We start from the raw sequence: 27,746 nt of genomic DNA, 5'->3' as shown, positions 1-27,746 counted from the left end.
ACACCGCCATGCCGCCTCCTCCCCCTGGGCACTGAGGGAACCGGAGTCCATGGCCTGGCATGCCCCGAGTCCAAGGTCACCAGCCGCCACTGCTACCGCACTGCTGTGGTCGACTTCTGAGTATTTGACCGATTCAGAGGTGGAATCTGCCTGGTTATCACAGGGCTCCAGGTCAAAGTAGCAACCCCGCTCTTATTCCCGCCACCGTCCCGGCACTACAGTACATTGGCGCAGCCACAGCCACACCAGGAACAACAGCCCTGGCCTCAGCCTACCCCGGTACCAGCAGTGCAGCAGTCCTGGCTGCTACAAATGCAGGCCCTGGCTCAGTGGCCATTTTAGACCCCCTCAGCCTACCACCAGAGCCAGTGTGTGGGCTCCTCTAGGCGGAGTTGGCCTATTCAGGACCCAGGGCTCCCACTTCGGCAACCCCATTGACTTGTTCCCCAATGTCAGGGCAGGCGCACCCCCAGGGCAGGCCTAGCCAAGATCTGCTGCAGAGAGCGCCATCCATTGCTCGGCCCTCTACAGTGGCCTCCTCTGTGGCCTCCCAGGTACCCTCACAGGTCCACAACCTGGAGGTGGTAGGTATGAAAAGGTTGTCCTCCTCTTCACCTGACGAGACCCTTGGTGGGGCCCTCCCCTCTGGACCCTCCATGGACTCGAGGTCCCATCAGGACCTCCGTCACCTGGCCTGGAGAGTACAGGCAGAGGGTACAGGCAGAGAATGTTGGAAGGCTCGGACCTCAAGGTTGACATCCTGCAGTCAGACAACCCCACCAGAGTGGCCTTTCCTATTAACAAGAACTTAACAAAGATCATGAAGGCCCTCCTGCAAACCCCGGCTTCCATCCCACCGACTGATTAAAAAGGTCAAGCAGAGGTACTTCGTACTGCAGGAGAGGAACAAGCATCTATTCTCCCACTAGCCTCTGGGGTCCCTGGGCGTCTAGGCGGTGAACCAGAGAGAGAGGCATGGTCAACCGGGTGCCACACCAAAGAGCGGGGCGCTAAAAAGATGGACCTCCTGGGCAGAAAGTAGGCCTCTGGGGGCCTACTGCTCCGTGTAGAAAACTAGCAGGTCCTGCTGAGTCACTGTGCATATAACACATGGGCTGCTATGGACAAATTTGCAGCGCTGGTTCCTAGAAAATCTTGGCCCGAGTTCCGGTCTCTCTGAAGAGGGCAGAGTGGTTTCCCGAGATTCCCTCCAGGTTGCCTTTGATGCCACTGATGTGGTGACCCACACCAGGGCCACGAGGTTTGTCTTGTGCTGCAGCTCTTGGCTGCAGATGTCTGGAGTGCCTCCTAAGCCCAGGCCACTATCCAGGACCCCCCGTTCGAGGGGCTGTCCCTCTTCTCTGAGCAGACTGGCCAAAGTCTGCATGGCCTGAAAGACTCCTGGGCTACCTGAGCTCCAGGATCCATACCCCAGCTCTCCAGAGGTGCTCCCTCTTATGTAGGACTGTTCCTACATGCGCCCAATAGGGTGCACAGCCGGATTTCTCCCGGTGAGAGGTGGAGAGCAAGCAGGGGTATGTACTGGCCAAAATAGCGGTGCCACTCCAGCGGGCTCCCCTGCTGACCCAACAGGTACTGGTAAGAGGAAAACTTCTGATGACGCATGCACGCCTACATGGAATGGACATGAGCAACACATCTTGAAGAACAACAGTTAGGAAGGTAAGTTACCATTTTTTTTTCTCCTGACCCCTTACCAGAATGAAACTCCTGATGGTGTTTTATCCCTTGGAGGCAGTGCCAGATTTATGCACAAACTAAGTAAGCTACATCTTAGGGTCTCTGATTATGAGGGGCCTCTAAATACAAAAAAAGTGCTTGTTTTTACTTTCATCCTTTCTTATGAACCATCATATATTCAAATATAAAACATTATTATTTCTATTATAATTGTCCTCTTGTTCGAATAATACACTTTTTTGGGGGTAATGCTGTGTGTCTCTTAAACTTGACATAGATTAGGGCCTCAGCAAGTTTTAATCCAGCCCTGCTTGGAGGTGGGCACATGACTCTTCCTGTTGCTGATGAACACTCACAAATAGATCCTGTTCAGGTAGGCAGATTTCTTGCTGATGAGATGCCAGGTTGCTGCTATCTATGGACATGTTTGCAGTGCAAATATAGATGATGAATTTACAACAGAAATACTATCTGGGTTGTAGGAATTACTTGTTTGCCTCTTGGGGAAAGCCCTGCCCTGCATGCTGTCGTATATATTTTGACTTAATGCACAAGAGTAATTTTTTGTACTTTGCAGAAATATCTTCAATCTAAGTTTCAGTCATGGGTCAGGGAAACTTCTCCTCAACTTCAAAAGCTTGGGGGGGGGGGGAGAGAGAGAGAGAGATATTCAGTGTTATGCTCTGTTGCAAAGATGAGTGTGAACCTTGAAAATGTCCTCCTCCCAAACAACAGTTATGTAATTTATGGGCAGTGCCTGAGACCTGAAAGAATTACTTAAAAAGAACAGAGACTTTAATAATCATTTAAGTTTTAACATTTTCTAAATAACTTTCTGCCTGCTAAAGTCAATCTGTTTTTCTTTCAGTTGCTTGTTTGGCGCACAATTACAGTTTGCCTTGCTGCATGATGATCATATCATTGCTTTTTTGTGTGTGTGTGTGAAGATGACTACATGGAGAAAGAGATGGGTAGTCTACACTGCACTTTTTTCTAATAGTTCACCATGGTTGTTCCACATAGTTCTGTCTCGATGTACAAGCCGACAGGCCATCAAAATGTTCACTAATGGCAGTTGAGAAATCACAAACATAGTGTTTAAGGAAGTACTGTTAATAGTAGTACTTGAGCAGCAGACCAATTAACAGGTTTTTTTTCTATACCATTTCATTTGTTCTCTTTTCTGTATAATCAGTGCAAGATTAACAGGCTCTCTGGCTGTGAAAGCGATGACATGGGGGGGTTGGCGAGTGTAGTGAGCAGGGGACGCAGCCTCTTAGTAACTTTGGGCTGGCAATAATGTGAATCTGATTTAGACAGCCAAACTTCCATAGATATGGGTTATTTCCTCACTCTTCCACCTTTGGAAGGAGAGTTTTGTTTTTCAAATGAACAGCTTTATTTTGCCGGTTGGCATCTTTTCCAAGTCAGTGGAACATCCCTGTAGATTCCATCCAGCTGTAAATGTCAGGAAAATTGATTGCCTGGTCAGTTAATTTGCTGAACAAGTCATTAGTGTTAGAAAATTCATGTGTAAATATCTGTAGTAAATACTGTAGGCTGATAGTGACCCCATCTGTTATTCACCAGTGTGGTGATAGTGCAGTTCCCTGCAGTTACAAGCCATAGCTCAAATGGAGAGCAGTTACAACAGATGTTCTTTTATGGTCCCATGCACCTTCAATATCTTTTCCTATCCCATTAGGAAATATCGAGAGAAACTTTAGCCATTGCCCCGTAGTGTTTCTCTGCTTTACCCTAGTGTTTAAATAAGCTCACACCGTTTCTTTTGAGCTTTGATGATTTTGGCTCTGTGGGGAATTGGAGAATATGCTCCCTTGATTCGTGTAACAAAATTCATAGAATTATAGAAATGTATGGCTGGAAAAGGGACCATGAGGGTATATCTACACTGTACTTAAAACCTTCAGCTCCCCTGCCTAGTGACACAGGGCTAAAGCTGTTTAATTGTGATGTAGATACTTGTTCTCCAGCTAGCACCTGGGCTTTAAATACCTCCAAGGTGGGAGGGTCTCAGGGCCTGGGCTACATCCTGGTCCCAAATGGCTACATTGCAGTTAAACAGTCTCTTACCCTGAGCCCCTTCAGCCAAAGTCAGCTGGCACAGGCAAGGTGCAGTGTCTAATTGTAGTGTATAGCTATAACTTGAGCCATCTATTACAGACATCTGGGCAGGGTCGAGTATCCCTAGACACTCACTTGATCGCTTTTACTGTCATCCATTTTTATACTTCAGAGTACAGCGTTTCAGTTAAAGCTTTAAATGTTCATGACTTATATCAGTTTCTGTCAATATAACTATTTCAAAATAGAAACTCCCAAAATAATTATTTCAAAGTAAACTTATTCCTCTTCACAAGCAGGCGTTATTATTTTGAAATAACAAGCCCATCATTTTGAAATAACAGGCTTGGTAGTGTGGACGCTCGCCTTGTTATTTGGAAATAACTCCCCAGTGTAGACATGCCTGGAAATGTTATCTACCTGGGGAAAATTTTCTGGCATTGCTATGGCTGTTCTGGTATGTGGACACACTACTCTGTAATAATAGTGATTTTATTCTGGAATAGAATTTCCACTTCACTACAATTGTCCTGAAAAATGTCCCTGTGTAGACAAGGCCTAAGGTTTCTTGTAAAACAGATTAAAGTGTGCCTACAGTATAAGAGCTGCAACTACCCTGCTGTATTAGATGCTTGCTACAATGATGGGATGGATTTATCTATTGTAGTAAATTCACCCCTCTAAGAGATAGCAGATAGGTTAATAGAGTCATGGACCTAGGAGTGTCTACCCAGGGGCTTAGGCCAGCTTAACCATGTCCTTCATGGGAGTGAATTTTTTACATCCCTGAGCAATGTAGCTAGGTCAGCCTAAGTGTTAGGTGGGTTGATCATGCCTAAATAACTGTATTGACTCTTCTTTGAGCCTGTTAAGCATGTCCCTTTTTGAGACTATGTCTACACTTGCAGAATTTCACCACAAAGTCATTGACAAGGGTAGATGCCCTTATAGATTCTGGGCAAAAAAAAGGGACCTTTTCCACTTGAAATGGCAAGTGTATACATGCCCTTAGAGCAGGCATGTCGAAAGTCCGGCCCGCGGGCCAATTGCGGCCCGTGTTCCGGTTTAATACGGCCCCACAGGTAATTTGGCAATATCTATCTTTTATGGCCCCCAACGAATCCATATGTATTGAGATGAATACATTGTAAAATCTCAGTTAATGTCAGTTGGTCTAAATCAGTTATAAATATATTTGGACACAACATGTATACTTGGTGTTATGTTCCTGTTCATATTTTTTGAACTTAAAAGTTGACAGACAACCTTTATTACCAATAATATGTAATGTACTTTACAATGTTCCTGACATATATTTCAGCTTCTTGGATTTTTTTTTTCATCTGGCCTTCAGATATGAAAGGCAGAGTGATTTAACACCTGTTTAGATTTGTCATCCATGTGACGAAATGAAAAGTATGCTGTTTGCAATAAACTTTGCATAAAATAGTTAATTTGCATTTAATTTTAATGGTTCAAAGAATGTCAGGCAAAATGGTCGGCCCTCACGCATGTTCACTTCATCAAAGCTGGCCCTCTTTGAAAAAAGTTTGGACACCCCTGCCTTAGAGAGAGACACTGATTAGCAATGTACTTGAGCACTTGCATATGAATAGGATTCTTCCTGACCTTCTTTACTGGGCTAAATTCCAGGGCCCCTGTATTTGCAGGGTTTGGAATATTTGCAGGAATCTTTAGCTGAACTCCAAAGAAAATTACAAAAAACTTCTTATTAAGGGTCAAACTTTGCTCCTATGCAGTCACAATAGGGCTAGTCAGGTGGTTGGCAGAAGGGGTTAAACTGGACTAGGGGTTAAACTGGACTAGAGCTTAAGAGATCTGCATTTAATTCACAGCACTGCTGCTGTCTTGCTGTGAGACTTTGTGCAAAGTATTCAACAACTTTGACTGGCTAGAACTCCTACCCTTTAGTGACTCAGGCTTTATCTACGCTTAACAGTTTGTAGCCATGGCATGAATGCAGGGAAAGAGCTCTTGCAGCTCTCTGTGTAAACCATGTCCACCAGGGGAGTAACTAGAAGTGCTGGGAGCATGGTTCCCAGTAAGGATGTAAAATCCCATTTAATTGGCTTTCCATGGCTGCCTGCAGCTGGTGGGGAGCTGCTCCAGTCCCCACTGGGTAAGTGGTTAAAACTTCACATCCCTAGCTCCCAGCACTGTAGCCTGGTTCACACTGGCATTTTACAATGCTGTATCTTGCTGCATGTGGATGTGTGTGTGTGTGTGTGTTGTTTTTCACACCCGTGAGCCAGAAAGTTACAGCACTAAAAAGTACCAGTGTAGACTTAGCCTTAGATTGTTAAGGTTTCAGGGCAGAAACAGCTTCTTGCATGTTGTATTTACATGACACTTCACATTACAGGCCACTGATCTTAGTTATGATCTTTAAAATGATGCTACTATAGTCCTATACATTAATTCCATCCATTTGTGATATATATTGCATCACATTGGACCTGATTAGCCATCCTGGCCAGCACTTTGACCTCTGTTGCTCTGCAGCCACATAAGCAGGTGACAGATGTGCCCCTCCCACCTGCAAACTCCCAGAACTTTAAATTCCATTTTCTGCTGCCTGGCTCATTGTGTAGTTGTCTTTATGGTGTCTTCTTAGGAAAACAGGGGTGGCTGTCACTCAAGATGCTCGCCTGCTTGGAGCAATGCAGAGCTTTTGGATCTTATAAGTGCATGGAATGAAGAATTGATACAGTCGCAGCTGTCAGTGTCCCATAGGAACTGGGTCACGTTAGGTCCCATTTCTTGAGTCCTGTGTGAGAAGGGGTATGAGCGAGACACCCAACAATGCAGAGCTGAGATAAAGGAACTCCAGCAGCCATACCAGAAGGTGAAGGAGGCAAACAGCCGGTCTGGTGCTGCATCCAAAACATGCCATTTTTATAAAAAATGATGCGATGCTGGTTGGGGACCCGATGTCCACAGTGGAATAGCGAGAGGGGCATGGGAGACAGTTGCCCCTGGGTGCCACGCTACGGGGGCGCCAATTTAGCTGCTGGGCCACTTGCTCCCTGCAGACAAGCCACTGAGGCAGGGCCAGGTGGCAAGAGCGGGCACTTCAAAGGCCTGCCTGGGAGCCCAGCACCCCTGGCTCAGGAGCTGCTGCTGCCCCAGCTCCACAGTTCGGCACGGTTTTGCCATTGCCCTCCTCCCCCCCGCACCGGGAGTATAACCCCCCTCGCTACGTTGCTGCATGTCCATATCCAAAGAGAATGTGGATACTTCCCAGAGCACAGAGTCAGAAACAGGAGTTGACCCAGAGAGAGAAGTTACTGATGAACAGATGGAAGTAGACAACAATGTGGGGCTCATTCCAGTGCTAACATGTACGCCAGGCAGAGAGGAATTGTTTCCAAGTCCCAGTGTTTGTAAGGACTTTCAGCAGTTGTACGTGGAACATGAAGGAAAGGAAGAGATGCAGGGTATGTTGCTGTGCCGGCACAGAGGGGAGCACTGTGGGTGGCAGTCATGTGGGGTGGTAAGTTGTTCTGATGCAGCTGGGGAGAGCAGGGGAAGCCATGGGGATGCAATGAAGTACATTGCTGTATATTGGGGTGAGGTGGGGTGGGGCAGGCGGTGGAGCAGGAAGTAGCTCTTGCAGCCGGGATGGGGGATAGCAGCGCGGGGTGACTGGAGGCTGTATTCTGTGAGCAGGCTGGCTAAGCCCTGCCTAGATCTGCATTATGTCCAAACAGAGCATTGATGTACACAGAGCTATCGATAGAATCTTGCTGGGAGATGGCGTTGAAGCTTTTCCTGATGAGCTTATTAATTTTCTCATGGAGATTCCATGGCAGGGCTGCCATTTCCCTGCCACCATGGTATGACGCTCTCCCAAACCATTCCTCAGACTATGCTGCCAGAACCAAATGGCACAGTTTGGCTGCAAAAGGAGTGGGGAGCCCCCCTGCTTGCATCCAGAAGCTGAGCCCAGGCTTGCCTGCGAACAGTCAGCAGGGATAGGTCAGCCAGAGTAATGGCAGCCTGTGGACAAGTGTAGCAATATTACAAATAGTTGGCATGAACACCTGCTGCACGAGCATGGACTGTACTCTCTTGGGGACCACTGTGACTCTCAAAACTGCTTGACTACCGCCTAAACCTGTAGGTGTTTCTACTCCTTCAGCACCTATGTTTTGCAGTAAAATGTCTTGCCTTAAGGCATGTGCACTGCTGCCTCACTGTAGGCGACCCAGTGCCTATCGCCTGGCTACGCCTCAGTGTAGTCCACTAACCAAGTGAAGACGGGTGAATGATCCCCTTCCTCATATACAGGGACTGATCAGATAGGTTGCTCGAAAGCATTGGACTCGATCCCATTCAGAATCTAAGAACACGATAGTGCTAGGTTTGCCAGGTGTCCCGTTTTCAACCAGACACTTGGTTGAAAAGGGACCCTGGCAGCTCCAGTCAGCACCACTGATCAGGCTGTTAGAAGATCATATGGCACAGGACTGGCAGGCTCCCTACCTGGCTCTGCGCAGCTCCCAGGAACCTGCTTTTATCTCTGGTTCCTAGATGAAGGGGCAGCCAGCGGGGCTCTGAGCACTGGCTCCACCACTCCTGTTAGCCAGGAGCCAATCTTGCTATACAGATACTTGAGAGAAATCATTTGATCCAATTAAATTATGACCTAGGATTACGTAACTGTGGGAAACAACTTAGTTGAGATCTCATTAAGCAACCAAGAGATAGGACCTATGAAAACAATGGAAATCACACCAGTTCCTTTTGAGACCACTCCTGTGCACCCAAATGTAAACAAACAGGGATGAAAGGGAACTTAAACTTTCACAGGAATATAAAGACTTTAAAGGATAAGTCACCTTAGCATGCATGAAAGCCAAAGTCTTGGCTGGAGTGCCAGTGCTGGCTTGCCTTGCTTCAGAGTGGGGGAGTCCAAGCCCCGTGGGCTGGCCTGCAGGCCATAGGTTCTCCATCCCTGGTATAGCGTGTCATAGGAATAGAGCCCCAGAATGATGTCACATAGATGCTGTGTTTATTAGCCATCAGTACAGTTTTGTAAATGTCTTACATGCAGAAATTTAAGTGATCTAAAAGATCCAAGGGTACATCTAGACTGCAAGCTTCTTTCAAAAGAAGCTTTTGCGGAAGATGTCTTTTGAAGTGTGGACGCTTTCTTTTGGGAAGAAGTTTTTTTCAGAAGTGCATCGAAAAAGCAATCTGCTTTTTTCGAAAGAGAGCATCCACATTCATTGGACTCTCTCTCACATATAAGTTGTGATTACTGTGGGTGGAGTACCCACCAGAGCACCTGTGCTTTTTCCCCGAGGCCGCCTCTTTCGAAAGAACTCACTCTTCTGAATCCACACATGCCTTTTTCCAAAAGAGCTCTTTCAGAAAAGGTGTTCTTCCTCATAGAATGAGGTTTACCAATGTCGGAAAATCTCCTGCGTTCTTTCGATTTTCTTTCGAAAGAACGTGATTGCAGTGTGGACAAAGTTGAAGTTTTTTTGGAAAAATGACCGTTTTTCCAAAAAAACCCTGTAGTTTAGATGCACCCTAAATGTAATGAAACTTGACCTTGGAAAATAAAATAATCCATAGGAAGGTTATGGTGAATTAGATGAATGCTGTCTTGTTAAAAAGTTATGATTAAAAACAACAAAAATCAAATGAAAATGAAATCCTTAAAATGCATTCAACCAATATTGTAGAATGAATTTCAGCTTAAAAGAACCAGGAAATTCTGAATGTGAAAAATCACCTCAGATTTTCAGATACCTGTAGCAATGTAATATACCATTGAGGTATCAAGTTTTTCTTAAACACTGATGAGATGAAAAAAATACCAGGGCAATTCCTTGTTTGATGCAAATAGGCACAGCCCCTTTGGTTTCACTAGAAAATTGTCTGTTTACACATGCTGAGAACCTGGCCCAACATTTCAACCACTAGTTACTCAGAATTTTCCTGTATTCTGTGTGTTTAAAGGCAGATCTGTAATGCTAACTGAACACAGCTTTGGATGCCTGAATGATTGATAAATAAGGAAGTAGAAAAGGTTGTTGCATTATATCCTTGGTTGCCCAAATTAACTTTCTGGAAAACAGGGACTTTAGGGTACATACTAGCAGAGGCCTCAGGCCAAAGTAACATTCATAGTGGGAATCCACGTACTTTAAAAAATAATTGACAGGGTGCTTATGTAGAGTGTATTGCCTTCTGCCCAACAGTAATCATTCAGGAATATTGTCCAATATGAATCAGACTGGTTTTTAGCATTGTGGGCTGTGCAGAGCTGAACTTCTGGGAGGGATTGTGCCTCATGAGGGAAGTTAGGAAGGATTTTTCCTCCAGGTCAGATAAGCCTTTTCCTTGATGGAAGGCTTGCTTTCCTCTGCAGTGAAGGGTGTGCTGAGATCATTTACATATATCTCACTTAATAATTTCCCTGGTACTGCATGAGCCTTGGACACTGGTATACCTCAGTCCCTCCTGTTCTGTGCCTGTGGCACACAATAGTTGAGTCTTCCTGAGGTGTGTAATCCTGTTATAATTTGATCTAATGCCGATTGTTGCTTGTTGAGCTTAGTATGTGGGTGCTGGTGGTCTGTGATGCACAGCTTTAAAAACTGTGTGTGTCTTACTGGTGCTGTGCTGCAAACACTTTAATGATAGGTCCCTCAAGCAGTTTTCTCCTCAGTTGAGGATACAAGTGACATTCCTGGGTAGAATGCTCTAGTGCTTCCTTGCCAAATCCTTCAGTCAATCTACTGATTCAGCCATCTCCATCCTCTGTTTATTGTGCTTCCCCTTTCTCATGGAGAAGGTTGCTCCTGGGAACTCTTCCTCACAACAGTAGTGGCAGGCAAATGTCCATAACCGGATTGGGCAAACTTTTTGGCCTAAGGGCTACACCTTGTTAAGGAAATTGTATGGTAGGCCATGAATGCTCACAGAATACGGGGTTGGGATGTGGGAGGATGCTCCAGGCTGGAATCAAAGAGCTCAGTGGGTGTGATTGGGATCAGGGCTGGGGCAAAAGGGTTTGAATATGCGGGTGGGGGGGGGGCGGGAGCTCTAGATGGAGATGTGGGCTCTGGGATTGGGCTGGGATGAAGAGTTTAGGGTGCAGGAGGGTGCTCTGGGTTCAGAGGAGGGAGCAGGATAAGGACTGGGGCATGCCTAGGGAAGTTGTGGATCTCCATCACTGGAGATGTTTAAGAGCAGGTTAGGCACCTATCCGGGGTGATTTAGACAGTGCTTGGTGCTGCCATGGGGGCAGGGGACTGGACTCAATGCCCTCTCGAGGTCCCTTCCAGTTCTAGTGTTCTAGTGGTGTAAGGGTTCAGGGAGGACAGGGGTGCAGGCTCTGGGTGAAGCTTTATCTCAAGCAGCTCCCAGAAGCAGCAGCACCTCCTCTGTCCAGCTCCTGTGCACTGCCCCATCTGCAGATGTTGCCCCCGCACAGCACGTTGGCTGCAGTTCCCAGCCAGTTGGAGCTGCAGAACCAGCGCTGCTTCCAGGAGCCACACAGAACCATGGCATGCGTGAAGTGGGGCAGACCTCCAACTCCCTTCCACGGTCAGAGCTGGAGGGTCAGATAAAGGTCTGATGGCTAGACGTAGCCCATGGGCCATAGCTTTCCTGCCCCAATCCAGGAGCTTTGCTGGCAGCATGATTGTTATTTTTATTGTGGTAACATTTAGGGCCCCAGTCATGGACATTGATCCCATTGTGCTGGGTGCTGTTCAAACGGAGAGGGGAAAAAAAGTCCCTGCTCCAAAGATGTCTCATAGTTTATGAAGTGTGAAGCCTAGCAATTTAGCAACACAAGCCCAGGGTTTCAAAAGGTGGAGCCTAAAGCTAGGGGCCTACAGACATAGCTTGGTTTTCAGAGGTGTGAGGTGCCCATGTCTTGTTTGGCGTAATGGGGAGCATTAGGCCACTCTGATTAGAACCCTAAAGTTAGCCAGCTAAAATATGAACATGTTGGCTGCAAATGTCAGTGAGTCAGGGCATTCTCCAAACATGAACTGCTAAAGTCTCTCCATGCCCTGGGGAAGTACACTTACAATAATACACCCTTTTATTTTTCCAGTAACAAAACATGTTTCTGTCAAAGGCCCTAGCTGCACTTTACTAATGTGTAAACAGAAACCTACATTGATCAAATGATTTGCCCAAGGTGTCTCAGACTCTTATTCTAACCACTTAGATTCATTCACTAAAAGAAATCATGACTAAAGTCTCCTATATGTCAAAGTTGAAAATTTTCTGCTTAAAAATCTCTCCTCTGAAGTCCTCATTCAAACCAAACACATTGACCAGGTGGTATAAATTAACATTGCTCCATTGAAACCAATGGAGCTATGCTGATATACAAAGTCAGGGGGAGGTTTGCCTGAGTAGGGAAGATTAGATTAGATGACAAGTACAATGTCTTTTGTAATGATGTATTATTATGCATAACGTTAGGCCAGATTATTCACACTTGGGTCCATAAGGTTACACACGAAAACATAAGTGAACTCAGTGGGAGCTGTGGGTGCCGATTACATCTGAAAAATAGCCCAAAGCTCTTAATGCTAGTGCCTGCATATGAATTTGGGTGCTTAACTTTAGGCATTCCCTCTGAAAATCTTTAGGCACAGGATATCATTACAGTACGTGATATTCATGCTGTACTTTATGAAGAGCTCTAAGAGTACATCTACACTGCATGCTTATTTTGAAATAAGCTATTTCAGAGTATTTCTTCAAGAATAACTTATTTCAGAATAGCATGTCTACACCACAGGCAAGCCACAAAATTAGGTCGAGGCAGGCTCCCCTAATGTGGACGTACTACCTTGATTTAGAGCCCCAAGAGGCACTGGAAAGTAATTACTTTGAATGGTCCTGAGGAGGAGCTATTTCAAAATAGCAGCAGTGGAGCATCCACACTACTGCTATTCTGAAATAGCTATTTCGGAATAAGCATTATTCCTCATGGAATGAGGTTTATAGATTTCAAGATAAACTGTTTACACATCCAAATTGCTGTGAAGAGGCTCACAGTGTTATTTCAAAATAACATCAGTTATTTTGAGATAATTGTGCTGTGTAGGGTGCACCCTAAGATACATGGTTGCAAAACCTGTAATTGCATATGCCAGAAGAGCTAAGGTAGCTGCTTTCTGAAGTAATTATACATTTCTGGAAGTACTTCTTAGAGTGTGCCTTGCTCACATTCATGCAGGTAAGAAAACCACTCATCTTTGCTATGAGGTTTCCTAGGCAGCAACCAGAATGCTCACAAGGCTGTCCTGTTAATTAGTTATAAGTACTTCCCCAAACCGTATAATTACAGATTAGAAAACTAATGGAAATGGTAATGTTTTTCCTCTACAATATTACAGCTCTGTTGATTAAGAAAAGCTATTATAATTCACAGATAAATAAGGAAGGGCTACAGAAATAGAGCTGTTTGCTGTCATTTCCTTGGGTATCTCATCCTGTTGATATTTTCATGGGGGGGAACCTAGGAGAGGAATGGATGCGGTTTCCTCCCTCATGCAGTTCAGCCTACCCCCGCCAGAACCCAAAGAATCCCGAAGATACATGCAATGCCTCACATGGAGACCTTTCATTTTCTGCGCTAGCTCAAACCCCCCAGCTTTCCCTCTAATCTCCTGATGACATGCTTCCAATTGGAGCCATACCATTGGGGCTTCCCCTGACCAATACTGCTTTGAGGACCCCCCCTTACATGGACGTACTCTGCTATAGAGGGGTCACTGGAAAAGCTTATTTATCCTGCAGCTGTATTAACTTTCCCTAGTAGTCCTCCTATCTCCATATTGTCCATGCTCAAGTAGTCCATACCACTGCCTTCCCCACTTCCGCTCTCTCCCCACTCGTACATTGCCCAAATCCTAACAACCCAACCTGTGTCCCCACAAAAGAGTCCTCCGTGAGATCCTCAGAAGGGTGTCAGTTCCATGGTGACATATAACCTTTCACTTCTGCAGAAATGGAAAAGGAGATCAGTATAAAGGCCTCTTCATATGCTCTCATATAATTTATCAGGGGCCTGACTCATGAACCCATAAAGGTACAGAAATATGTAAATACAATCATTGTAAACCAGCAGAACATCAAGGAGCAGATTCCCTGCTGTATAACTCAATCGACTTTAATATCTGTAGCCCTAAATGCCAGGACTTCACCCTGCTAACCTTTCAAACTTAAGCCCCAGTCCTGCAGATACTTATACATGTGCCTAACTTCACACACTGGAAATAGATCCCCTGAAGGCAGTGGGGCTACTCTGTACATACAGGTAAGCAGCTTTTGTGAGTCTATGCATGATCCAGCCCTACATTCAAGCATGGCATAAAAGAAAAAGGTAACAATGAGAGTAGGGCGGGGTGAAGGCTAGGAGTTATGGTAATAAAGATACGTACTACAACTACATATGGTGCTGGGGGTGTTCAAATAGACATACACATGCTAGACAGACAGCAGCAAGAAGTGGCACAGGCTAGCTATCCTGAGTATACACCCACTTGAACTCTGTGCTTAGAGCAGCTATTCCATACTATCACCCACTGCTCCTTGTGCTACTGCAGCTCAACTACTATTTTTAGTTCAGTAGCCTGATGAGAGCTAGCCTGAGTATCAGGGCCGGACTAAAGGGTGGGCTAGCTGGGCAGCTGTCCAGGGCACCAACCTGTGGGAGGCGCCCAGCTCCCACTGGGCTGTAGTGACCACTCGGGGCGGGGGCTGTGTTAACCCCTGCAGCACTGGCCAGCAGCACCCTTCCCCCCACGGCTGCAGGGCCCTGCACGGCCAGGCGCAGCCTGCCCCGGGCTACGCGCCATCGACAGTGGCTAACACAAAGCCTTGGAAAAATCCTACCTGTATTGCTGTTGTAAAATACAGTTTGTAAATGCTTATAGAGCTGGGAATTTCCCCTATATTGTGTAATGTTTCACTGTTTTGAGGCCTAGTTCTGGTCCCATTGACATCAATGGCAAAACTGTTGACTTTAATCTGCACATGAATCAGGTTCACATTGTAGTCCTCAGGCCAAGGAAGCTAATGATCCAACCCACAGATGAAATCTGGTGATGAATCCCAACCATGTGCCTCCTGGGGCATGTTGTGCATATGCTATGAAGAAGAATCACATGACCAGGCCCCAGGGTCTTGCTTTGAAGGATTTAACAAACCATTCTGAAATACACAGCCATTTTTGAATCAAGGGTGGGGAACCTAACGCCCAGGAGCTGGATCCAGCCCCTGAGATTCAGGGCTCCCCCATCCCATACTACGGAGCCTGCACTGGTGCTGCAGCCTCCTCTTCCCCCTCTCCCTTCCCCCCGACTGCCTTCATGGGGCTGGAGTACACAAAATTTACTAGCTGGGTCTCCACTAGGCTCTGGTGTGCAGGGAAATGCTGGGAGTGTCTTTGTCCTTCTCAGTTGGGGGCCAAGTCAGTCAGGATTGGGGTTTTTTTGTGTTTGCAGCCCCTGACTGATTTTTTTTCTGTGGGTTAGTGGCCCCTGGCCCAAAAAAGATTCCCCACCTCTGCTAGACTTGACTATATTGTTAGAAGCATAAGCCTTGACCACCATAAAGACATACAGAGCTTCTTAGAAGCAAATGCATGTCTTTCATGCGAGATACAGCATGAATTTCAATATAAAAAGGAGACCCTACTTCCAAAAAATATTTTAAAAAAAATCCCTTTCTGACCTCTTTCATGCTCCATAAAGAAGCTGAAAAGGTTGCAAGAGGTAGGTGGCCTCCAGAGGCGCTTTTTTAAAAAGAGAAAAAAAAAACTATTAGAAGGACATTCAAAATCTTCCAGAAGCCACTGCTTCAGAGAACTGCGCCAGGAATTTTAGCTAGGTCAGCAATATTTAGACTTCAGAGGTGTAGCTGAGTTAGTCTGTAACAGGAATTAAAAAAAAAAAAAAAAAAACAATAGGCTAGTAGCACCTTAAAGACTAACAAAACATGTAGATGGTATCATGAGCTTTCATGGGCACAGCCCACTTTTTCAGATGAATATTTAGACTGAGGCGCATGAGCTCCAAATTGCTCTTTAATGTGTCTCCTGCAGCTCTTTGTAGCACATGACTTTATAACATTATGTGATTTAATTATTAATCAACCAGGATGCTTTTATTCTGTTCTAAATCAATAGTAATGGGAAAATAATAATTATAGTAATCAAATAACAATACTTGGTCTGTCATTTCAGAGATGTGTGCATCTGTCTGTCTGTCTGCAAGTCCATTTGTTCAAGAACTCTTCCTAAATGGAAAGAGCTAGGACTACTAAATTTGGTATGCAGCTTCCTCTTCTCCTAATTTAAAGCAAGGTCGGGATTTGGTTTTGCCAGGACAACTGAAAGAGCCAGGACATGTAGCACTATAGTAAATGAAACCATGAATTCACACTGCTGTAGCTCTTTTGGGTAGGGCTGTCAATTGACCTGTGTTAATGCCTGTGATTAATGCAGGACAGGATTAACGCATTATTTTTTAACAAGTTAATCGCAGGCGTTAATGCTGCGTTGCTCCTTTGAAGTGCCGCTCCGGCGCTTCAAAGGGGCAGTGCAAGTGGAGCTAGGGATCAGCTGAAGTCCCTCGCTCCACTGTCGCAAAGTCCCTTTGAAGCACCAGAGTGGCACTTCAAAGGGAGTTCGCAACATGGAGCTGGGGATCAGCTGGAGTGACTAGCTGATCCCAGGTTCCTGATGCGCTGCCCCTCCGAAATGCTGCCACGGTGCTTCCAAGGGGCAACACTGCATTTCAGCGTTTCAAAGGGGAGGCGCATGCAGCTCTACTTTTAGGTAATGTTGATTGCTAATTTTGCTCCTGAATCATTGAGGTCTGAGTATCACTAAACTAGGTACTCAGCGTGCATCTACACAGCACCCTAAATTCGAAATAAGATACACAATTTGCGCTATGCAAATTACATTTCTTATTTTGATTATATTTCAGAATAGCTTATTTCAGAATTTGGCATGTCTACACAGTGCCAAATTTTGAAATAATGTGCTATTGCGACACATCCCTTAACCCTTGTGGAATGAGGGTTACAGGGATGCCAAAATACTGCGCCTGTTATTTTGAAATAACAGGCGCGTTTAAAAGATGTGAGGGGTAGCTATTTCGGGATACCAGAGGCATCCCGAAATAGCCCCTCTGTCTAGAAGTACCCTCAGTGGTCTGTTCAGCTGCAATGATCCACGCTTGTGCTCTAGTGTATAAGGAGCAAAACTGCACCCATAACCCACTAGGTCCCTAATATTCCAGGACCGATATAGCTACAGCAATACTTCCCATAACACCATAACAGATGCCATCTAAGAAAGGTTGTAAAAGAAGTTGGCAGGAGTCTATCATGCCTCATGCTCATATATGGACTAAGGTATTTTGTCTTACTGATGTAATGCTGGAAGAGCCACGGTGCTAAAATGCATAGAAAATACACAACAATGAGATAGTAACCACACTGAAGGGGTTGAGAGAAGGCTGCATTTCGTATCGTGTGGCTTGCTTCTTGTAAGTCAGAGACCTTTTGGGACCAGTAACAGAGGTCACAAAGATGCATAAGGGTTACTGGGATTCCCTTGATCTGTTCACCAGAGTGTCATGTAAGGTCTTTAATGGAAGCCTGTGTCACAGAGGTCATTATAATCATTGTGAGATGTGTATATACAATAAGGAAGGAGTGTTTTATATACACATGTACTGAAAAGTATAATATTCAGGTCTGTGAGTTAAGGCAGGTCACCAGAAGGTGATCTTCATACTCATGTCAGGGAATGGATAATGGGCTGGATACTGCAAAGGGAGGTTTAGAAGGTCTGATGTGAGCCTGTTAGTAACCAGTACAGTGAGATCATAGCCTGTGGAGGTCTGGAAGATAGTGCTGTGACCATTGGTGGGGAAGGGCAATTTCCTGCTCCACTGAAAATTACCATGAGCTCTGTTCTCTTGTATACAATTTTTTGAACTTTCCTTGCAGTTCTGAGCAAATAATCACAAAGAGGGTGGGGAAAATGTTTTACAATCTGAAACCTTTATTTATTTCTTGTGCTGTTCAGCTTTCTTCTCTTAGCAACTCTAATGTACCACCCCGACTATGAGCTATTGCCCACTGTAGCATCTCATGTTGACATTAATGCTGAACATAAATATTTGCTTTTGCAGTGTAGATTAGCTGAGACAGTGTATGCTGTAAAATCTGAGTGCCAGAAGAAAACTTTCTTCCGTGAGAATTTAAATAGAATTCAGGCATGCCAAAGGAGTTCCTAGGTATGGCTATTTGCATAGCAGAGAGAAACAAAGGAAACTAGATACACATAAGAAAATATCAGAGGTGTTTCCCCTCCTCCCCCGCACAAGGGCTTTTGGTTTATTATCTGTGCAAGATCAAGCTATTTTTAAGTGGCTAGAGGAAATTTTTTCAAAAGTACCTATATTCCATTTTTCTTTGAGGATGTCCCTGAGGGTTCGCCACTGTGGGTGCTGGGCTTGCCCCGGCGCTGCAGAACGGAGACCTGTTGTTAGCAGTCTTCGGCCGGGCTGCGCATGCGCCACTGTGCTTGCAGCGTTCGTGCTCTTTTCCTGCACGCGGTCCAGCCAACCGCCAGTTTCTCCAGACCGCCTCAGGCTGCAGATGGATAGAAACCGTGCTCTTCGCCTCAACCTCTTTTGTGAGACTATATGTCCTCGAATCACTTTGTAAATTGCCCTAACTTGGTTTCCCTTCCTCCTTCGTTCATTCATTCCCCCTTAAAAAAAAAAAAAAAAAGAGAAAAGAAATAAACAGAGAGAAAGGGAAATGGAATGACTCTTGCTCCCTATTGACACCCCAGTAAAAACGCCGGCATGCCATCATCCCCGGGTTTTAAGAAATGTGACACTTGCTGGGAGGCAATGCCAGCCTCCGATGGACATGCGGACTGCATAAAATGTCTTGAAGTCCCACGTTCCCCAGAAGTGCTCCTACAGCACTAAGCTCATGGCTAGGACTCAAAAAGATAGGGAGGGACTCCTGAGAATGCTCCTCTTCGACAAAGCCCTCCAGCCGCAGCGTCAGTTATCTGCCACAGAGGAACAGCCCCCCAAACGGCGGGCTTCATCTCCCACCATGGCCGCATCAAAAAGACACAGGCTCTCCCCCACAGGATCCCTGCCTGCTGCCATCCAGGGCAGGGTGAGCCAGGGAGACAGACCTGGGACCTCCAGCACCACTAAGCTGCGTCCCAAACCAACAGCTTCACTGAAGCCCAGGCAGCTGGAACAGCCAGCACGCACCGCAGCACTGAGGGTAGCATCGGCACCAACCACCGAGCTGCCAATGAGAGCCTCCTCAGAGCCGAACACAATGACACCAGCAGTGGCGCCGTTTCCAGAGCAACACACAGTGCCGGAGCAAGCGGCACTGGCACGAGTGCAGCATACCATCTCGGCACTGACTGTTACAGTGCCTGAGTCATCGGCACCGGGGAATGAGGCTCCCGCCAGATCTATAGCTCGCGCTTCCAGATCAGAAGTGGGCAGCCCAGCCCCCTTGACTCCTCAGCTCCATAGCCGGTCTCGTTCCCTTGTCTTCTCCCCGGTACTGGCACCCTCTCCTCCGGCACCACACTCTCCATTTTATTATGGTAGCTGCCGCAGGTCTCCACGCTCTCCTGCCAGACTGCCATTACCATTCCTGGCAGCTCAGCCTCATTCTCAAAGACATCATTACCGCGGGTCATCTATTTCTCCTGCCTCCTCCAGAACGTCATACGGCCGTTCTCACTCAGCGTATTCTCCACGTCATCATGCGCATCGCTCACACTCTTAATGTCCAGAGAGACGCTCACCGCTGGACAGGCTATACCCTCGCAATAACTATTACACCTGTGACTCCCGCAGCAGGTACTCTTACTGCTCACGTTCTGCGTATGACTACGCCTCTTCCAGACCTTCCCCAGCTCCTGCCCCCTCCATTCCTCCGGAACATGTGACCTCGCCTTGTCAACTTCCGTCGGAACCCGACCATGTGCCTTTCTCTGAACAGCCGATCGAGGTCTCCCCAGCAGTCTCCTCTCCACCGGATGAAGCGGTCATCCCTGGCGAGGTCTCTATGCCTGATGACCTTTGAGTGAGTAGCCATCATTCAGGAGATACTGCTGCAGGAACTCAAGGACAAGCAGCACAAACTTTTTAGAAATCTTCAGCCGCAGCACAGATCGCGCCTCGCCATTCCTTTGAACGAGGGTATTTTAGAGATTGCTGACGAAATATGGCATGCCCCGGCATTGGCACTCCCGACTAACAAGAGGGACGATAGAAAATATTTCGTTCCCCCGAAGAGGATGGAGTTCCTTTTCGCCCATTCTCAACTTAACTCCCTTGTTGTGGATGCAGCCCAACAGAGGGCTAAGATTCCGCAATTCAAACACCAAACCTCCGATAAAGAGATGAAGAGACTGGGTCTTTTGGGCAGGAAAGTCTACACATCTGCAACCCTATTACTCAGAATTGCTAACTATACGGCGCACCTCTCCAATTACACCTTTTACACCTTCTCACGTTTGACTTCACTGATAGACCACTTACCTGACTCAAAGTCTATACTGAAATCGGTCATCCAGGAGGGCTACACGTCAGCAAGAACATCCCTCCAAATGGCATTGGTGGAGGGAGCTTCCATCTTCGCTCATCCCACCACAAAGAGATTCCTCAAGGGCCTCACTAATTTAAGCCCACCATGAGACCCAATCCCACCATCATGGAACCTGGATGTGGTCCTCCCACGACACTTTTGCTAGACACTATTCTTTATCACTGGGCACTCGCTCGGACGGTGAAGTGGCGAATGCGGTGTTCTCCACAGCACATAATTAGGGACTCCATGCTTCCCTCCTTCCATTCTGATGGCTACTGCTACGCAGTCATCCACAATGGAGCACCCGCGGGGACATCCTTGAAGAAGAAAGCGAAGTTACTCACCTTGGTGCAGTAACTGTCGTTCTTCGAGATGGTGTCCCCGCAGGTGCTCTACTAGCCGCCCTCCTCCCCGCTTCGGAGTCCGCTTTTCTTTGTGTCTTACAGACTCTGAGTCGGTCTCGAGGAACTAGCGGTTGGATGGACCGTGCACAGGAAAATAGCGCAAACACTGCAAGCACAGGGGCGCATGCATAGCCCGGTCGAAGACTGCTTACAACAAGTCTCTGTTCTGCGGTGCTGGGGCAAGCCCAGCACCCACAGTGGAGCACCTGCGGGGACACCATCTTGAAGAACAACAGTTACTGCACCAAGGTGAGTAATTTCGCTTTTTTGAATGTGTCTCAAGGCCAGTTTTTAAAAAGGTATATTTAGGTGCTTAAAGACACTGGGGTTTTTAGATGTGCCAAGATGCACAGCTGCCTATTTTCAAGTGTCTTCATGCCTGTTTAAGCATATAAATACCTTTAAAAATCTTTTGCTAAGTCACCTCTGAAGTGGGACTTGGGATCCTAAGCTTCCTTACCTTGAACCTGCCTCTATTTCTCCAAGGGCGTGAATCTGTTTGCGGTCCTGAGCATTGTAGATTTCTCAGGGGGTAACCAATCAAATATTTATTCTGCTATTGGTGAATTGACCATCCAGTGTCAAAGGAGGTGTTTGCTGGTATCTGACCATTCCCCTGCTGGGTTTGTGCTAGTGCCTGAGAACCAGACAGTGAGAGTGACTGTGCACTGTAAGTCACTGCAGCAGCACAGCCCTACAGCCACTCAATCCAGTCATCCTTTGGGCAGTAAGGGATGGCAGCAGCACTAGTGGCTGCATTTGGGGATGCTGCCTGACGGGGGGGAGGTAGTTGGGAGAAAAAAGGCTTCTATTCTGCAGGCCCTATCAGAGGGGGGCCAGGAAGGCCATTTGGCCCAGGCCTCAGGAGACAAAGGGGCCTCAAATGTTGACATTTTCTACCACATCATTCCCATTTATTATACACCTTGCAGTTATAACCAAGACAACAAAAGAAGCTATATATACCTTCAAAAAAAGTATTTAAATCATCATGGGACTTTGGACCTTCGCCAATTTTTCAGTTACATCTGAGTTTTCATCTGCATGACTGGAGTAGCTTCTGTGATTAGTGATTCTACATTATGAAACACTGTTTACAGCCTTGGCATACTTTAGGTTTTGAAAGTCATAATTGATTCTGTTACTGTAAAGTGATTTTGCTTGGTCTGAGGGTGAGTTTGACCTTTAAATTAGTTATCTCACGCAGAGGAGATTTTTGTATTCCTGATTTTTCTTGTATGTCTTCATGTACAATAACCACATCCGGCTCAGCTGTAAGCTAACAGAGCAGCACTAGCTGACAGTTCCATTGAAAACATACTCCTGAGTGAAATAAACACAAAAACTGATAACTGGAAAAAAATCCTTGAGCACATATTGAATGTCATTCTTTTTCTTTCTGAATGGGGTTGGCTTTCTTTGGTTCCAGTCCAACTATCGGTGATCTTACAAATGGAAACTTTCTTGGTATACTTGAGCTTCTTGGCAAGTATGACCCACTTTTATTAGGCCAGGTTAAGCATGTTTGTGAATCTCAAGAAAGCAGAAAATGCATGCAAGTCTATTTTCTGTCTATCAGAATACAAAACAAGTTTATTGAGCTGTGTGGGACATTTGTGCAAGCAACAATTCCTGAAGAGATATGACATGTAAAGTACTTTTCAATTATTATTGATGCAACTCCAGACTGTTCTCATAAAGAAAAGACAACCACGGTTGTTCAATATGTTAAAATTGCAGGAAGTTCAAAGGTTTCAGTTGAAGAATGATTCATGTTGTTCTATAATTTCACAGAAAAAAACTGGAAAAAAAACAAACAAACTTGTACCAGCCAGTCAAAAGGCATCATTTTGGGAAAGAAGCTCCCATCATGCTGCACACACATATTTATGCAAACACATTTGGTTCCTAAAGTCTTTCCCCCCAGCTCATTATTTAATATAGGAGGAGAGCTCATCAGACTCTGCTCACATGCTGTTAGGCCCTGGTTAGCACTTGTTATGCACAGCTCCTCTTTGAATTGGATGTTTGCAATGGTGCTGACATGCTTTGCACAGTCTGTAGATTAAGGGCAGCTGCTTGGTGCCATTTTAGCTCCTAAGTCACTAACAGTTATAAAGCTAGCATGGGGGTGGGCAAATTCCAGCTCACAGGCTAGATCCAGTCCATAGGATTAGCCCCTGGTGGGCTCCTACCTCTGTTTATCTTTGCTTCAGCAGGTATCGAATGATCGCAGCTCTCATTGGCCATGAATCACCATTCATGGCCAATGTGAGCAGCAAAGATGTGGGGTCCCTGTCCACCCTGTCGCTTCCCACCGCCCACATTGGCTGCAAATGGTGATCTGTGGCCAATGAGAGCTGCGATCATCTGATACCTGCAGAGGTGCAGGTAAACATAGTGGTGGTAGCCTGTCAAGAACTAACGCTGGCAGGCTGCCATTTTTTTATTACCCACCCCTGCTGCTATAGATAGTTCCCATCTTTGTGACCAGATGAAAATCTGCTTTAACCATACTACAGGCAACCACATTGCAGCCACGTCTCTCAGTACAGTTGGGTTTGTATCTTAATCGAACCATCGTTGTGTTCAGGCCCACCAACCAAGGCGGAGGTAGAGACCAAGATAGCATAAGTCATGGGCCCTTTAAATCAGTGACAGAACACTGGGCAGCACTGAAGGACTGACTGGGCAGAGGGGTGCGGTCTGGGCAGTGCTGAGGGCTGGCTACCCCAGTTCTACCCCTTCTGCTCAAGGCCCTGCCCTTCCTGGGAGCACAAAGCTGCCCTCCCACACCTTGCCATGGGACCTGGCAATTCTGTCAGCCCCTTGGTTGTGTTTGTTGCAAACTCTTAGTATATCAGGAGGCTATTGCATAGCTGGTGATATATCCCATATCTACTTATAAAAAGAAATGTGCCTGCTGCCAGGTTGTTGTCTGACTTTTCTGTAAAAAAGCCAATAGGGCTTTGGATGGTTCTAACTTTAAGTGAAAGTGCACAATGAGGAGCATTTTCAAAGCATTTCTTCTGGTTGTTGTCGTATATTCTCATTGATTATGATGTATCGTTCAGCTACGTGGCCTGTACACCAAAATTTACTCCAGTTTACCTGAAATATTAAATCTGCAGTTGTAAATTTGTAGAGTAAACACTGTTGTTACCTGTTGAAATGCTAATGGATACACATCTCTCAAAGGCTGAGAACTTTGATTTCTTGGGGTTTAACCAGTTTGATTGAAGTAGAGGTAAACCTGGGACAGTCACGTCCAGCTTGCATAATATTGCCGAGCTAGAAAACCAAACAGATGGCTCATGATATTTATTACTTATTTATGGTATTTTTCCTCCAAACTCTTTGCAACTGTGCGCTTTGTGCTGCATCCCTGTAATCAAATATTTACAATGTTTTAGCATGGCTCAATGCAAATCTACTGTCAACAGAAATGTTTTTACTGACCTTATATCTGATTTTAATAGTTTATTATCACATATTGAGCCAGATCCTGGTGCCCTTACTCATACAAGGATCCCATTGCAATTATTTGCCTAAGTAAAGCTTACTGGATGTGGTCATGTGTGAATCAAAAAGAGAAAAATCTTATTAAAATGAGAGTTATTAGGAAGAGAGCCTAATAGTCAAAAAGCCAGTTAAAACCTGTAGTGTAGCCATGCTGGGCTCGGGATATGAGAGAAACAAAGTCGGTGAAGTAATATCTTTTACTGGACCAACTTATGTTGGTGGAAGGTACGAGCTTTTGAGCTTCACAGGACTCTTCAAGAGGACTGTTGAACCTTCCAAAGCGTGTACCTTCCACCAACATAAGTTGGTCCAGTAAAAAATATTACTTCACAACTTCGTTTCTCTCATATCTTGAGCCCAGCATGGCTACAATAATCTCAGACCCAAAGAAGAGTTCTGGGAAGCTTGAAAACTTGCTTCTTCCGCCAAGGGAAGTGTTGGTACAATAAAAGGCATTATGTCACCTGCCTTTTTTTTCTTTGAGTACCTGGACTATTAATGAAGTGTTGTGAATTTGTTTGAATAATAAGTGGATATCTGTTCTTTAGTATCCAAACATCATGGTATCCTGAGTGTCTGGTGATTCCAAAATATGAATGACCAAAACTGGAATGTAGGGAAATAAACAGAAAGAAGCAAGAAGGTGAAACATTAAATTGGTTCTACATAATCTAGTTGCCTGACCCTCATAATGAATCCCTTTCCCAATGTGCCCAAAATCAAGGAGCTGGCATGTGGGAAAGACAGCACATAGCAACATATCGTACAGCTGCAGATCTGACACAGTGGTTCATACATGCCTGTATGTTTGCAAACAAGCCAGCCAACAGATGGGATTTATAATCTGTGAATAATAATGGAGAGAGATAATCCAGTTTAATTCAAAACATGTGAGTGCTTTTACTGAGATATCCATATTGCCTTTTCAATGAAGTTGTTTTTCTTCTGGTGTACAGGTTTTAGGAGCTAAGCCACCACTTCGTGAGGGTGATGATAATGACGATGAAGCAGCTGATGTCACAAACAGGAGAATTGCTAAACTGTATATGGTAAGCACCAAATCTTTCTAGTTCTTAAGTGGCTAGATAAACAGAAGCAGTGACATTTGTACATGCAAAGTCCCTGAGATGCTAACCTCTGTTTTTAGGCTGTAGACACCTATTATTTCCAGCAGTTTGCAGTCGTTGTAAATCAGTTAAGCTCAGTTATATTCAATGATTTACACTAGCCAAGGATTTGGTCTAGGGAATGTTTTTAACTATGCTGTTCAAAACTGGCCCTGATCCAAGGAGGGGCTTTACACCAGCCTCCCCTTTTGCACCTGCAAGTGATTGTACCTGTCTTTAATTGCATGTGCATGCTGTGCGTGTATGAATCAGTAGCTAAATCAAGCTTTAAATGACTAATTCCCATTGCATAAGAGTATCTCATGAGTGTAGGTGTTTTAGCCACAATTATCAATTGTGAAGGATCAACATATTTTTAAATTATATAAGGTAATCATAAAATATGTATTTGAGCAGGGGTGGGGTAGAAAGTGACTTATGAATAAGATTGTAAGAAAAGGCTGCTGATAGAGATCACAAAGCTAATAGCATAGCTCCCTCTGTTGGACATAAAGTGAAATGAAACCATTTTTTTTAAAGTTCTCACAACTGTCACAACTTTCCAGCAACATATGGATTCTATGAAATCATTATACAGGATTGTTAGTAAAGCAATAACTAATGTAGTTTGAGGAGGGCAAAGTGATCTGACTATAAAAGCTTGGTTTGATTTAAATCTGAAATTATAACTTCATCAGGTATCAGATGCAAGTGGGTCCATGAAGGTATCGGTGGTAGCAGAGGAAAATCCCTTCTTGAGGGCTATGCTTTTATCTGAAGAGTGTTTCATTTTGGACTATGGTGCTGCAAGGAAGATCTTTGTGTGGAAAGGTAAGAGATGACCCACACTGCTTCTCAGTGATCATAAGCTGCCAAACCTGGGGGCGCACATGTGAGTACATATATGGGCTACATACGGCTTGAACTCAGCATCCTACAAATCCTTTCTTGCCTACGCAGTCCTTTCTCAGTTGGGCCAGTGGGTAAAGACTTCTCACCTGACTGTGAGGAGGTTTACAAGGATGAGACCCAGTCTGTGTATTTTGTGCTTTTATTAGGTTGGCACAGAAGAGCTGAACAGTGGTTATGAAGAAAGCATAAAGAATCATGTAGAGCCTTGGTTGTGGGCAGCAAATCATCATGATCAGGGACAGAATCCAGAAGTTGTATGCTTGATAATGAGTGTAGAGGTGTACCTTGCTCTCAGGCACACGGTATTTGTGGATATGAATGGGAGATTGTAAGGCCAGCATTGGACAGAATTGCAGCATGTCACACATCATTAAAAGCACATTTATCATTACCTTTGTGCTTCTTTGTTTTACACATTTCTCTGTGCCAACATAGGTGCTTACAACAGCACATTTCCTTGTATTAGAACATTACTGGAAAATCAAGAATAGATGAACTGCCTGGAGTGGGGCAGATTTTAGAGCTCCCATTAGATCCCGTTCTGATGTTCTGGTCTCTGGCCACAGTTCTTAATAACATTGATGTGTTGCACTTGAATTAGAAATAATAATACATCGCAGCAGCCAATTCAAAAGGTACTGCAAACACTTCACCCAAATACAATCTCACCTGGAGATATTGGGCATGTTTTAAATAGAGAATGGTTGGGGGGCACTGGTGCTGCCCTGGGCAGCCTCTCTTTGTTGAGTTATGTTAGCAACACAATCAGTTATAACCCTTATTAGCCAGCAAGTCTAATTGTCTCAGTCCCCACTCCCGTACCGGGGCAGCAATCACCTTCTGTGAAGATGCAGTCAATCCCTTGCAGTCTTGTTTTAGCACTTAGTCCCATCTGTAATTTCCCAAAGTGGAGCAGCAATAGATTCTGTTTTAACAGACCAGGGGCAAGGGAAGTCAATACATATAAATTGTGTCCCTTTTACTAAGGCTTCAACCCAGGGACCATTCAAGCAAACAGTTTGTCAGGTCAGGCATCTTTTCAACAGTTTCTCGGTCTGCGAATCATTACAATAATCTTATCAGATCACAAACTTACAGTCCACACCCAAGTCTCTGAATCAGGTTAGGCTTGTCTTCAGGTGCCTCAGGGAGAAACTGCCACCCATTGCAGCCTGCCTGGCTTCTATTCCTCCCTTTATATAGGCTCCAGCCTGGTCTTTAAAGGGATAGAGCCCTTTTCCCCATCGAAAAACTTAAAAACCAACTAATGGTCCTGCAGCACCTTAGGGTATGTCTACACTAGCCCCCTAGTTCGAACTAGGGAGGCTAATGTAGGCATTCGAAGTTG

General features: G+C 45.3%; 1 protein-coding gene across 1 annotated transcript in view; it reads left to right on the top strand.

Moving 5' to 3' along the window:
* SCIN (scinderin) overlaps nt 1-27,746 on the top strand; it is a 102,079-nt gene that overhangs the window by 46,937 nt on the left and 27,396 nt on the right. The window contains exons 5-6 of the mRNA XM_006114524.5: nt 25,337-25,429; nt 26,185-26,317. Of these exons, the coding sequence (XP_006114586.2) occupies nt 25,337-25,429; nt 26,185-26,317 (226 nt within the window). The remainder of the gene's footprint in view (nt 1-25,336; nt 25,430-26,184; nt 26,318-27,746) is intronic.

Source organism: Pelodiscus sinensis, chromosome 2, assembly GCF_052426305.1.
Source record: "Pelodiscus sinensis isolate ZL-2025 chromosome 2, ASM5242630v1, whole genome shotgun sequence".
In the NCBI taxonomy this organism is placed as follows: domain Eukaryota; kingdom Metazoa; phylum Chordata; order Testudines; family Trionychidae; genus Pelodiscus; species Pelodiscus sinensis.
This window is presented reverse-complemented; position numbering and strand designations above follow the sequence as displayed.